Source organism: Euleptes europaea, chromosome 1, assembly GCF_029931775.1.
Source record: "Euleptes europaea isolate rEulEur1 chromosome 1, rEulEur1.hap1, whole genome shotgun sequence".
Taxonomy (NCBI): Eukaryota; Metazoa; Chordata; class Lepidosauria; order Squamata; family Sphaerodactylidae; genus Euleptes; species Euleptes europaea.
The window spans coordinates 18,415,239-18,428,337 of record NC_079312.1 but is presented as its reverse complement, the minus strand read 5'-3'; the positions used below and the strand labels follow the sequence as shown (position 1 = coordinate 18,428,337).

At 44.8% G+C, this 13,099-nt stretch overlaps 1 protein-coding gene across 1 annotated transcript; it reads left to right on the top strand.

Moving 5' to 3' along the window:
• Positions 1-4,998: 4,998 nt before the first annotated feature.
• On the top strand, positions 4,999-12,269 carry LOC130472835 (zinc finger protein 436-like). The gene is made up of 6 exons (XM_056844292.1): positions 4,999-5,077; positions 5,938-6,039; positions 7,177-7,272; positions 9,386-9,460; positions 10,620-10,718; positions 10,906-12,269. The coding sequence occupies exons 1-6, from the start codon at positions 4,999-5,001 to the stop codon at positions 12,267-12,269; spliced, it is 1,815 nt and encodes a 604-aa protein (XP_056700270.1).
• Positions 12,270-13,099: the final 830 nt, after the last annotated feature.

Sequence of the window (13,099 nt, the reverse complement as noted above, 5' to 3'; positions counted from 1 at the left end):
AGTTTACAGGGTTTTGTTTTTTTTTTTTTGCACAAGGAAGGGAGATCTTTTTGCAGGGAAGCTGCAGGACTGCGGCAGGCCATCAGTCGGGAGCGGAAATTCTCAGCAGCTTTGAAGAATGTCTTTGCTCCTTTCTTGTTTTTCACAGTGATGGGATATATATATAATCTTTTTTTTATTGTTTCTTTTTATACAAATTTCAATTATATATTTCTTATTCTACATACAATGTTTGTATAACATACTTTTCTCATTCCCTCCCATCCCCCTCCCTAGCCCCACTCCTCCTCCTTGTAATTTTTAGCCTCTTGTCCCCAGCCACGGGCACAAAGTCTGGATCTTCCACCGAATGTCTTTTCTTCCTTCCATTGATATCCACTGTAAGTAGGTCTTCCATCTACTCGTGATTTCCCTGCACTTGTCTTCCCATGAAGTCTTCTGGCACATCATCTCGACGATATCCGGCTGTATAAATTCAAACAGATAGTTGTGCCAGATTTCTATAGTCCATTTACTTTTATCTTTCCAACCCAGAGCTATTACTGCTTTGCTTGCTAATAGCATAGCCTTGAGTATGGCCTGATCCATATATATATATATATATATATATATATATATATATATATATATATATATAATCTAATCTATCCCCGCACCTCTTCTTAATCATTTGCCTTGAAAACCCCACCGAGGGTCGCTCTAAATCGGCTGCGGCTTGATGGCACTACACACACGTGTCTATTCCAGTCCTAAAGCGCTCATCTTCTCCATATCATGACAGCAACCTTGTGAGGGAAGTTGAGCTGAGAATTAACATTGGGATGCTGCACAGGGGATAAGGCTTTTAAGGGAGGGGGTACAATAGCCTCGTTTATTTGGGGGGCTTCAGCAGCAGCCATCCCATAGCTGAAGCAATAACTAAATAAATAAAATAAGCCTCCCCCTAGGCTTAGGCCGTCTGTAAACATACTGTCTCCAACTTCCACAAAATTCTCATCCCCAAATTTATGTGTGGGATGCTCCACTCCTATATATATAGGCCCCTTTCCCCCTGAACTCCTGCCTCCAATCACGTCTAGTCCCAATATTGGTAGCCTGTACACAAGTTACAGTGAACACATGTATAATGTGCATTGAGTGATGCTCATGTTACATTACTATGTATGGGTGTGAGAGCTGGGCAATGAAGAAAGCGGATAGGAAGAAAGTAGATTCCTTTGAAATGTGGTGTTGGAGGAGAGGGTTACGAATACCGTGGACTGCCAAAAAAACAAATCAGTGATTTTTAGATCAAATCAAGCCTGAACTGACCCTAGAAGCTAAAATGACTAAACTGAGGCTATCGTATTTTGGTCACGTCATGAGACGACAAGAGTCACTGGAAAAGACAGTCATGCTAGGAAAAGTTGAGGGCAGCAGGAAAAGAGGAAGACCCAACAAGAGATGGATGGACTCAATAAAGGAAGCCACAGCCCTCAGTTTGCAAGATCTGAGCAAGGCTGTCAAAGACAGGACATTTTGGAGGACTTTCATTCATAGGGTTGCCATGAGTCGGAAGCGACTTGACAGCACTTAACACACACACATAAAGGAAGCCACGGCCCTCAGTTTGCAAGATCTGAGCAAGGCTGTTAAGGATAGGACACTTTGGAGGACATTGATTCATAGGGTCACCATGAGTTGGAAATGACTTGACGGCACTTAACACACACTCACACGTTACACCACATTGTTCTAGGTACCAGTTCCCATTTTCATTCGTAAAGTCAATGCTCGTTGGTTTTTATTTTTATTTTTTTACAAACTGATATACACACCTACGTTCAGACACAATACCACCAACCACCTTATCCCACTCCGACGATCATCGGCAAGTACCGTAAGTGAATGACTTACAAGTGAATGACAGGCAAACTCCTGCTGGGGGTGAGCAAGTTGCAACCCTGAGAGAGCTCAGCATTCCTTCAGGCATGGGGGTTTCCACTTGGCTCTCTGCTGCTGGTATCTGAGGCCAGCAGGCTGAGCTCTTTGCAAAGTTTTGGCTGGAGCTGAGAAAAGCAAAGGGCAGTTGAGGGATGTGAGCTTTTGCTCACAGTTTTTGCTTGCAGTTGAGGGATGCGAGCTTTTGCCCAGTACCACGCCCAGGTTTCTCCCCTTCCCCATCATTCCCTGCAGAGAAATAGCCCATTAGCTTCAGAAAAGGATATTATTTGTCTCCTCGCCATGAAAAGCTTCAGCTGCCCATTTCTGCTCTTTAAATGTGTATTAAAGCTATAGGACGTTTTTCTTCAATATATTTCAAATCAAAGAATACATTTCCCATAGCATATAATGATTTCAGGCATTTCAACATCGTGCAAAGAAGATGCTCTACCACTGAGCTAGGGCTTTTCTTCAAACCCCTATATCTCAAGTCCCAAGTGAGCATGCATAAGACTGAGTCGTGGTGCATTTTTCGGGGGGGACTCCCCCCTTGCAATTAAGAGGACTTACTCCTGAGTAAGCCCACAATAGGCTTAAAGTGGGGGGGGAAAACCCCGGCAAAGCACTTTTATTCTGCCCCCCCCCTTGTCCCCAAGAACTGCTAGCTATAGTCAGCCCGAAGCAATCAGTGGCCAATCGCATCCACCCTGTTTCCATCCATGAGCTCAGGTGGCGGTGGGGAAGGGTTTGCATTGCATTGCCTTGCCTTGCCTTGCCTTGCATTGCCTTGCAAAGGGCTTTTCCTCGATCACATGGTGGGAAGCGGAAAACAAAGAGCAAAATCCCTCTTTGGTGAAGGATATCTATAACGTGAGAAAGGGTGGAGGGAAAAGCTGTATCTCTATTCTCTTTATTTTCAAGAAGAGCCCCTTTTGGAAATCATGATGGCGACTGAGAAGGACTGAGAAGCAGCTGCCAAGGAGGGATCAGCTGGGCGAGAGAAGGGACAGAAGATCTGGCATCCTGAAGGCTCCTTGGTGAGGATTTCAGGCTGGGGCGGGAGGCGGTACAGGGACAGGAAAGCCCCAAAGGATGCTTTGGCTTAAACGTGTGCAGAATTAGGTTGCAGTTTTAAGACTCACTGCATCTCACTCATTTTGTACTCTTCCTCTGAAAAAATTTTTCCACTTCTTTGAACTCTCCCCACGAATTCTTACTTTTTTTTTTTAAGTTTATTTTTATAATTAGGGGGATACAAAAAGGAAAAGAAGGGAAGGGTAAAAAAACCCGTTTGATATACAGAAACAATAAAGCAGATTCAATAGAAAAATAAACTTAGTCGAATACAATACCATATGTCAAGCATGAATGTTAGTCAAGTAAAATAAAATATGTCTAAATGTGTAATTATTAAGGTATAGAAGTCAATCAGATTATCAACCTATTACATAATAAAAGTGTATTATACCGTTTAAAATCCCAGGAGTTACAGGACGAATGGTTAGAACATACTGGATAAAACATTGCCTATTTTTCTAATGCTGTTCAGTGTGTATCAATCATTTGATTAACTTTTGATTTAAAAGAGAAAACTCCTCAGTTACCCTTATGATCATAATACGGAACGTTAGTATTTATTCTCCCGGTTGCAGATGGGGGTGGCGGCGGCGCTGAGACTGAAAGGTTGTCCTTGTTAACTGGAGATGGATCTGGTTCCTAACTCGACTTAAGGCTGCTTGCTGAAGGTCGTGGCTGTAAGGTGAAAATTTGCTCCTGAAAGTTAGGAACTGACTTCATAATAGCCGTCTACTATATAAGGTTGATCTGGGTTTGTTTGTTTGTTTTTTTGCGGGGTGGTGGTGGTATCTGAGTTATGAGCTGAAATAATGGTGGGAAGTACTGGTGTCTTGCTATCTGGGATTGCCAACCTCCAGATGGGGCCTGGGGATCTTCCAGAATGACAAATGATCACCAGGTGACACTGATCAGTTCACCTGGAGGAAATGGTTAATTTGGAGGGTAGACTCTGTGGCTGAGGTCGCTTCCAAGGCTCAACCACACTAATCTCCAGGAATTTCCCAACCCAGAGTTGGCAACCGTAACTACATCTGATAGAAAAACTGAACTTTTGCGCTTGTTGCAAAAGCAGCAGAGTCAGGACATCCACAGGCAAACTATGGGTCTCCATCTATTTCCCCTCCCCCCCGCACTTTTGCAGAAAAATGTGACTTTGTAAATTAAACACAAGCAGAAAAGGAAGACCCCTCCTCAAAGCCCTACCTGGTGAGGGCTGAATGTGCTCCAGGAGGCAGCAGATGTTGAGAGTAACTTATATCAGGTTAAAGGGGGAAATAGCCAACTCAAGTCTCTGAATGCTTATAGAATCTAAAGGGGGTGTGTGCTCAGGGACAGTTCAGAATTTTGGGATTGTTTTCCCCCCCCCTACAGTTCCTCATCTTGTTTTATTATGACTGCTCATTTTTTAAATAAAGTATCTTGCATCTTACACTTTGTGCCGTGCTGAATGTTGTATGCATTTCTCCTTGTTCCTCTTTTTATATTTTAGTATAAAATTTAGATACTTGTACTCATTCCAATTTGCATCGATGGTGCTTCAAACAGTTCTATAGTTCATCAGCTTGTACAAATGCACCAGCTTGAAACTAGCCCTCAATACTTCACTGCCCCATTTTTATATTCATTCTGGATTGAGTTTGATTATTCTTATTGGTGCAGAATTTGTACTTCGGGTCCTAAATTCTGTCTGCTTGTGTCTGTTTCTTTTGTCGTTTACCCAGACTTTTAAGCTGTAAACTGAGCTTGATTCTTCTGGCTTCCTCAAGAGAACGAGCCCTTTATCTCTGATCAAGCAAACTTGGAGGAAAAGGAAATCCTGTCAAAGTAGAGCTTGGGTGAGAGCACAGAAATATTTCATGCCAAAGCCAAAAGATTTGGCGGGCAGAACTTGGGGAACTGCACAACAACCATCTGTTTGTACCCCAGGATACCAAAATAACTTTTCAGGCTGTTTCCTCATTACTTTCCTGAACAGAGATTCTTAATGTGATGATAAAGATGGAACAAAAGAAAAAAACAAGTATAGTCAATTTCCAGAGATCAGAAGACACACAAGCAATCCCTGATGTCCACTCAGGTGAGTGATGGTTGCCAGGGTAACTTATGTTTATAGGCCGATTTAGTTATAACCTGTTGCACTTTTCTGATTGCTACAAGCTCTTCATTCACTGCAACGACTCTTTCAGTGAGAAAAGTAAAAATGTATTATCCTATCAGGATCTCACACACAGAAATAGCCTTACCAGCATCTGCCACTGGAGATCCTAGAGATGCCAGGGATGAAATGAATTGAAGGCCTGCTGGAACAGGGTGGGGTGATGAGGAGGACAAAATTCAAAGGCCTGTTTCCTCTTGAGGGCCAGGAGACTGGGCAAGGCTCAGCTGACGTGCTGCCATAAATTCCACAACCCAGTTATTGAGCAGGAGGGAAGAATAAAGTGAGACCTTGGGCCAGTCACGTGCTCTCAGCTCAGTTTATTCTACCTCATAGTGGTTGTGAAATCTGTGAAAACCTCAATTCATGTGATGTTTTTAAAATATGATTTTTGGGGTTGGATCTGGGGGGGGGGTGTTTAGGAGGTTTTGTCTGGAGCCCTGTGGTGGATTTTGAAAGTTATAAGTTTAGGCTTATGCTGTGAGGGTGGTAGAGATGGGGAAGTGAGGATCATAGATAGGAACTTATTGGGGAAATTAGGCAAGAAATATACAAAGGGGTGAATGCACTGGGAGATCTTAAGTAAGAGCCGCAACTGTGTGCCTTGGATATGTGTGAATGGAAAATTAGTTCTGAGATTCAAAAAGAGGCACTGCATAGCCTGAACAAGAATAAACTCTGGGATTTGCCAGAAACTAGTCAGCATCCATTATGACTGTTTGCTCCTGGTTAGAGTATGAAACCTGACCCACCTCCCCTTTTACATTTTTCTGTTGATGTAGGTCTTCCTAACGAGACAGTAAAGTTGGAGAAAGAAGATGATCCATGGGTACCAAATCACCGGGGCTCTGAGGAAAGCAAGGCCTTCCCTGGTGCTCACTCAGGTGTGGGAATGGGCTGAATTAAGTCAGGGAGCGTAGAGAATTTTTTCAGAGTCTGTTGTCAGTCCTGGTTAATAAAACCCCATGTTCGGCCCAAGCGTCTAGGACTGAATGTTCTAAGGTGATGCTGTGTGGAGCCTTGGTAAAAAGTGAAATAAACAAGTGTTCCAGGATCCTCATTTAATTCACTCTTGCCAAGTTCTTTGGGCTTTCTGATTGTTCTGTGTGATCTGAGGGCTTACTCTAGAGCAGAATTGGTGCTCCCATGAAGGGAAAGTTTGGCTGTATCTCTCTGGAAAGGTTGTCAGCCATAGCTGGTCCTCTCACTGAGGAGCTTTGAAGGAGCTCTCTGGATTTCATGAAACATGTTTTGAAACCCACTGAATCAAAGAAATAATTGGGGTTAATAGTCTGGCCACCCCCTACCCAATACTGAGGCTTGTCTTGAGAGGGATTGGAAGGCTAGTCATCAGATACTGGAAATTCTGAGAATCTTATTTTTCCTGTGCTTGCGCCCCAGCAGAATGTATCACAGCTGATCTCTCTGCTCTTGAGGAGCGTCCTGAAGTGATGATAATAGCATTTTTATGTTGCTTTTACAAATATTAGTCAGACTGGCTTGCTACAAGGTGTACATGCAAAATGTGTAAAAGTGGTATACATTGATGTACAATGGCAAATAAGACCATCCTCCATGGTCCTATCGTCAGGGTTGCTGACTCTTCTAGGCCTTCTATGATGTGAGGTGCCTAGGCCCAACACAGTTCCTCTGACGATGACAAATCAGGGATCGTAGAATATAAAGATGTCTTATGCCAACAGAGACCATTGGTCCATCTAACTCAGTACTTCTTACTCTGACTGGTAGAGTGATGTAATGATTAGAGTGTCAGGCTAGGAGACTGGGGTTCAAATCCTCTCTCACTTGGTGGTGGTCTTGGGCCAGTTACTCATTCCCAGCCACAATGGAGGAGGGAAGAGCCATGTTGTGCTGTCTTGAGCTCTCTGGAAGAAGGGAGGGAGAAAAACATTATTGAAATTTACAAAAAAATCAGCCTTTTGCTTGGCAGAAGAATCTCGTAGTATCCATCCATAACTCATAGTACCATCCATACCTCTTGTATTTTTTCTCCTTATCAGGGTTCCCTGAAGAGATGACGAAAGTGAAAGATGAGGAAGAATTGTGGGATCATCAGGTTGTGGAAGAAAACAAGACCTCCCCAACTGCCTGTTCAGGTAAGGAAATTGTCTGAGTAAGCAAGGGGTATAGGACAGAAGTATGCTAACTATTTGGCTTGAGTGCACCCCCCCCCGAATATCTACCAGTGAAGATATTGATTTTGTATAGGTTTCATATCTTTATGGGAGGGAAGGCAGCATGGTATAGCCCAAGCTCATCCGAAGCTAAACAGGCTCAGCCCTGGTTAATATTTGGATCGGAGCCCACCAAGGAAGTCTAGGGTTGCTGTGCAGAGGAAGGCACTGGCAAACCACCTGTTAGTCCCTTGCCTTGAAAACCCCATAAGTGGTCACCATAAGTCGGCTGCGGCTTGACGGCACTTTGCACGCACACAATATCTTGTTGTATATTGGAGCCAGCATAGTTAGTGTTTCCACATTTTGTATTTCATGAGCAATATGGGCTTATACTGTTCATCTGGTCCTTCATTTTACTTTTGTATTGAATAATGATCAGTGCCATGAATGGGCAACTCTCCATGCATGTACTGAACAGTGATAACACCAGAACATTTTCCTTGGCACCCTGGGCCGCTTCTCTGCCACTGATAGGGCCACAAAGGCACTGGCAGCACTGCTAGGTCTCCGCTTGACCAATCACCATGGGAGCTAGAATAATCCTTTTCCCCACATGCCCTCCCTCATCCTTGCCGGCACATCAGTATCTTCACTGGTAGATATTATCCATAGTGTTCACTGGCTGACTCTAGTTGGTCACTACCTTCAGTCTAAACTGCCTCACGGAATTGCTGTCCCCATGCACAGAAAGATGATACACTGAATCAGATAGAAAATAGAGAACCCATTTCTCTTGAAAGCATTAAATATTGGCGAAGTATTCCACAGAAGGTAGCTGACCTCAGCTATTGCTAGCTGGCTGAGAGGTCAGTCGCAATATCCTCTTCCATTTTTCTCTGTTCAGGATTTCCTGATGGGGTGATGAAAGTGGAAGAACCATGGGACCACAAAGCTTTGGGGGAAATTGAGAGTGTTCAAGTCCCTTGCTCAGGTGGGTCCAGAGACGTGTCAGTGTGGTGTAGTGGTTAAGAGCAGAGGACTCTATTCTGGTGAAGCAGGTTTGTTTCCCCACTCCTACACATGAAGCCTGCTGGGTGACCTTGGGCTAGTCACAGTTCTCTCCAAACTCTCTCAGCCCCACCTACCTCACAAGGTGTCTGTTATGGGGAGGGGAAGGGAGGGCAATTTTAAGCTGCTTTGAAACTCTTTAAAGGCAGAGAAAATGTGGGTATAAAAACCAACTCTTCTTCTAAATCAGAGTATGTTCAGAATCTGTGTTCCTGTGTTTGTAAATGGTTTCATGCTTGATGCTTTGGTACCTTGAACGCTCTCAAAAGCGGGATGATAGGTTTAAGAAATCCTTGCTTTATCATTTTTCCCTGTCACCGTTTTGTTTTTATAAATGAGGTAAATAACAGAGAGTTATTTCGATCTGTATATTTTGACCTGTCAGCTTTCTGACCCAGTCGCAAAGGAGAAGTACTGGGGAAGGTGGGAGATTTCCTATTTTCCCCCTGTATCATTTCCCCAATCAGAAATCTGTCCACTACCACCCCCAGGTGCCTGAAGCCCCAGTAGAGAAAACAGATGAAGTATGTACATGGCCCTGCCTTCCTCCCCTTAGAAAGAGGCTATGGCTGAGTGGTGGAAAATTTGCTTTGGCTGCAGGAGGGTCAATCCCCAGCATCTCCAGCTAATAGCATTCAGGAGTAGATGATGAGAAAGACTATGAGACCCTGGTGAGCTGCTGGCGGTCAGAGTAGGGAATGCTGACCTTGATAGCTACCTTCTACTAAGCTAGACCATTGTTCTATGTGTGTTTGAAACCATCCTGGAAAGGCAGTTTTGATCAGGGAGACAGTTGTTTGTAAATAGGTAGAAGCAAAGGAGAAACAACCCTCCCACAGCATGGCAACCTCATTCCATACTTCCCCCCACCCCCCCCATTTTTTTTGTTTTTTAAGACCACAAAACACACACGGGAGGGAATCCATTCATGGAATTCCAGCATCCTTTGTTTGCTTGTCTCTAAAACAAGACTGTATGGAGTATCAGCATTTGATTCTTCTTCTGACCTTTCTCTCTTGATCAGAGTTTCCTGTTTTGAAGGTAAAGGTGGAAGAAGAAGAGGACCCGCTGGTATCAGATGTCCAAGACTCCGAGGAAGGTGAGACTTACTTGGGACAGGAATGGGGTTAGTGTGTTTGAACAGGGCACCTTCTCTTATAGTCAAGGGTCCAGTACAGCCCCTAGGGCTGCCCCCCTTAAGATAAAACAAGAAACATGTTGATCATAAGAGGCTTTAGATGCTGCAAGTAAACTTATTTTTATTTAATTTACTTCATTTATACCCTGCCTTTCTCCACAATGGGGAATCTAAAGTGGCTTATATTCGTCTTTCCTCCATTTTATCGTCAAAACAAAACTGTGAGGTAGCACCTTAAAGATTCCCAGGGTGTAAGATTTTGAGAGTCCTTCCAAAATGTTTTAAAAAAGGGTGACTCGGATATCAACGGGTGACCCAGTGAGTAGAAGTGTGTGATCCACCTGAATGTCCCAAATCATGGGTTGGATACCACTGGCTCTCCCTCCATACTACCTCCTCTGGTTTGGGCTACTTGGCCTCTTTAAGTGGAGGAGGAGGAAGAAGAGTTGGTTTTTGTATGCCAACTTTTTCTACCACTTAAGAAGAAGAGTTGGTTTTTATATGCCGACTTTCTCTGCCACTTAAAAAAGAATCAAACAGGCTTACATTCACCTTCCCTTCCCCTCCCCACAGCAGACGCCTGTGACGTAGATGGGGCTGAGAGAGCTCTAAGAGAGCTGTGACAAGGTCACCCATCTGGCTTCATGTACAGGAGTGGGGAAACCAACATGGTTCACCAGATTAGCATCTGCCGCTCATGTGGAGGAGTGGGGAATCAAACCTGGTTCTCCAGATTAGAGTCCACCATCTGAAAACACTGCTTTTAACCACTACACCATGCTGGAGATTCCAGGAAGTGATCCAGACTCCTTCTTTGTCCTCTTCTGTCCATGGTCAGCAGGCAGGTTTCTAAGATGTGGTCAGAGATAGAATAAAATGGATGAGAGTAGTCTGGAACTTTAGAAAAACTTACAATTGGGAATTTCTTAGGAGTCTTGCTAAACAGTATCAATAGCCAGCAATGCTTTAGTGTGAATGAAATTCTAAAATAGGGTCAGAAAGATCCCGCAGCAAACCACCTTAGTGCTCTTCAAAAAACCACCAGTTGAAGTTGGTAGGAGATATAGATTCAACATCCCCTCCACTTGACCTTCTCCTCTTGCACTTCTTTCCTATTTAGGATTTCCTGGTGTGATCATAAAGGTAGAACCAGAAGAGGAGCCGTGGGTCTCGGACCTCCAGGCTGAGGAGACAGTGATGGTGTCAGGTGTCCAATCAGGTGGGAGTTGAATTTGGCTGGACTCTTGGTCCTTTTTATTTTATTTATTTATGTTATTCCTAGTCCGCCTTTCTCACAGGGCGCAATTTACATAGTGAGTCAATACAATCAACAAAATGGAATTTTAAAATCCTTCATTTTTGCCTGGGGTTATGCCGGTGTCACAGTTTTCTGTTCTTTCTCACAGGGAATGAGTGTGCGAAAGAAGAGGAGGAGAAGAACTATCTCCTGAGAAACACTAAACACAATAAAACAACCTTAGCAGTGGCCAAAGGAAGTGTGTTCCGTTGTCTGGGGAAGTCAAATCAATGCAGGTCAGAAAAGCAGTCGGGAAATTACCCTGGAAAGAGAGTTGGCAAGAAACCCTACAAATGTTCATATTATGGCAAAATCTTCATTTGGAAAAAATACTTTCTAGCTCAGGAGAAAGCTCATACAGGGGAGAAACCGTACAAATGTTCCTATTGCGGGAAAACCTTCAATGTGAGATCCTACCTCCTTGCCCACGAGCGAACCCATACGGGAGAGAAGCCACACAAATGCTCACTTTGTGGGAAAGGCTTCAACGTGAGGTCGTACCTCATCGCTCACTGGAGAACCCACACTGGAGAGAAGCCCCACATCTGCTCGTTCTGTGGAAAAAGCTTCAGCGGGCGGTCGAACCTGAACAGGCACCAGAGAAGCCACACAGGGGAGAAGCCCTACACGTGTGCCGTCTGCGGGAGAAGCTTCAGTCATAAAGCTCACATGATCAGGCACGAGCGGATCCACACAGGGGAGAAACCCTACAAGTGCTTGCAGTGTTTGAAGACCTTCAGCCAGAGCTCGACCCTCATCGCGCATGAGAGAACCCACACGGAGAAGCCATACAAGTGCTCACACTGCGAGAAGAGCTTCAGCCAGAGTTCCAAACTCGCCACACACGAGAGAACCCACACTGGAGAAAAACCTTACGAGTGCCCCTCTTGTGGGAAGGGCTTCAATCATCGGTCGGATTACATCATCCACGAGAGAACCCATACGGGAGATAAACCCTACCCGTGTTCCATCTGCGGGAAGGGCTTCAGCGGGAGGTCCAACCTGACAAGACACGAAAGAAGCCACACAGGAGAGAAGCCGTACCTGTGTTCGCTCTGCGGGAAGGGCTTCTGCCACAAAGCGCACCTTCTCCGACATGAGAAAATCCACACGGGGGAGAAGCCATACAAATGCGCAGCTTGTGGCGAGAGCTTTAAGCATCGGACTGACCTCATCGGCCATGAGCGGAATCATTCAGGGGTCAAACAGTATACCTGCACAGCCTGCGGGAAAAGCTTCAGTGGGAAATCGAACTTGAACAGGCACAAAAGGAGCCATACAGGTGAAAAACCCTACACGTGCCTGGTCTGTGGCAGAAGCTTCAGTCACAAAGCACACCTGATTAGGCACGAGAGAATCCATACGGGAGAAAAACCATATAAGTGTTCACACTGTCTGAAGAGCTTCAATCAGAGCTCTACCCTTGTTGCTCATGAGAGGACTCATAGGGGGGAGAAACCATATAAATCCTGAGACTGAAAAATGTGATCTGCTTGGGAACACTGAAGTAAACTGCATGCATTTTTAACAGCATTGCCTGGAGGGGAGTCTTTAGGCAAAGAGTGATTTTTTTTTTTACAGATACATTTAATAATATTAGGAGAAAATAGGGTAAAAATGCTCAGAGTATGGGGGCGGGCAGATAATGAATCAAACTCCACATTTCCTACAGTCTCTGAAAATATGCCCAGAAGCAAGCAAACAAAATACCCCAACCAAACAAACCCAACCAGCCAGTCCTATGCTTCGTTATTGGTTTGAGGGGAAAACTAAAGGAGTCTTTAACCTCCTTTGCCGGAATAGTATTATCACCCATCAGGCAAAGGGGTTGTAGCTTAAGGGTGTGGTTGGGACCCGGAGGGGGGTCATGGAGACCTGCTGGGTCATGAGCCCCTTTGAAGCTGCTGTTTCTGTTGTGTTGCTTTTTGGAAGGGCCTGCTGCTAGAGCGTGTGAGGAGAGAGTAAGGGCATCGCACCTCCTGCCCTTCTTGAACGGAACAGCAGAATGGTGAGGTGAGGCCTCTCCCTGGCAGACAGGATTCTTTTTAACATAGGCGGGTTGAGAGATGTCCCTCCCCACAAAAACTGCCCCTTGTGTTCTCCCAGCCCAGTTGCCACTCAGCCAGCGTGGAGTAGTGGTTAAGATTAGTGGACTCTGATCTGGAGAACTGGGCTTGATTCCCCACTCCTCCACATGAGTGGCGGATGCTAATCTGGTGAACTAGGTTTGTTTCCCCCTCCTACACACGAAGCCAGCTGGGTGACCATGGGCTAGTCACAGCTCTCAGAGCTCTCTCAGCTCC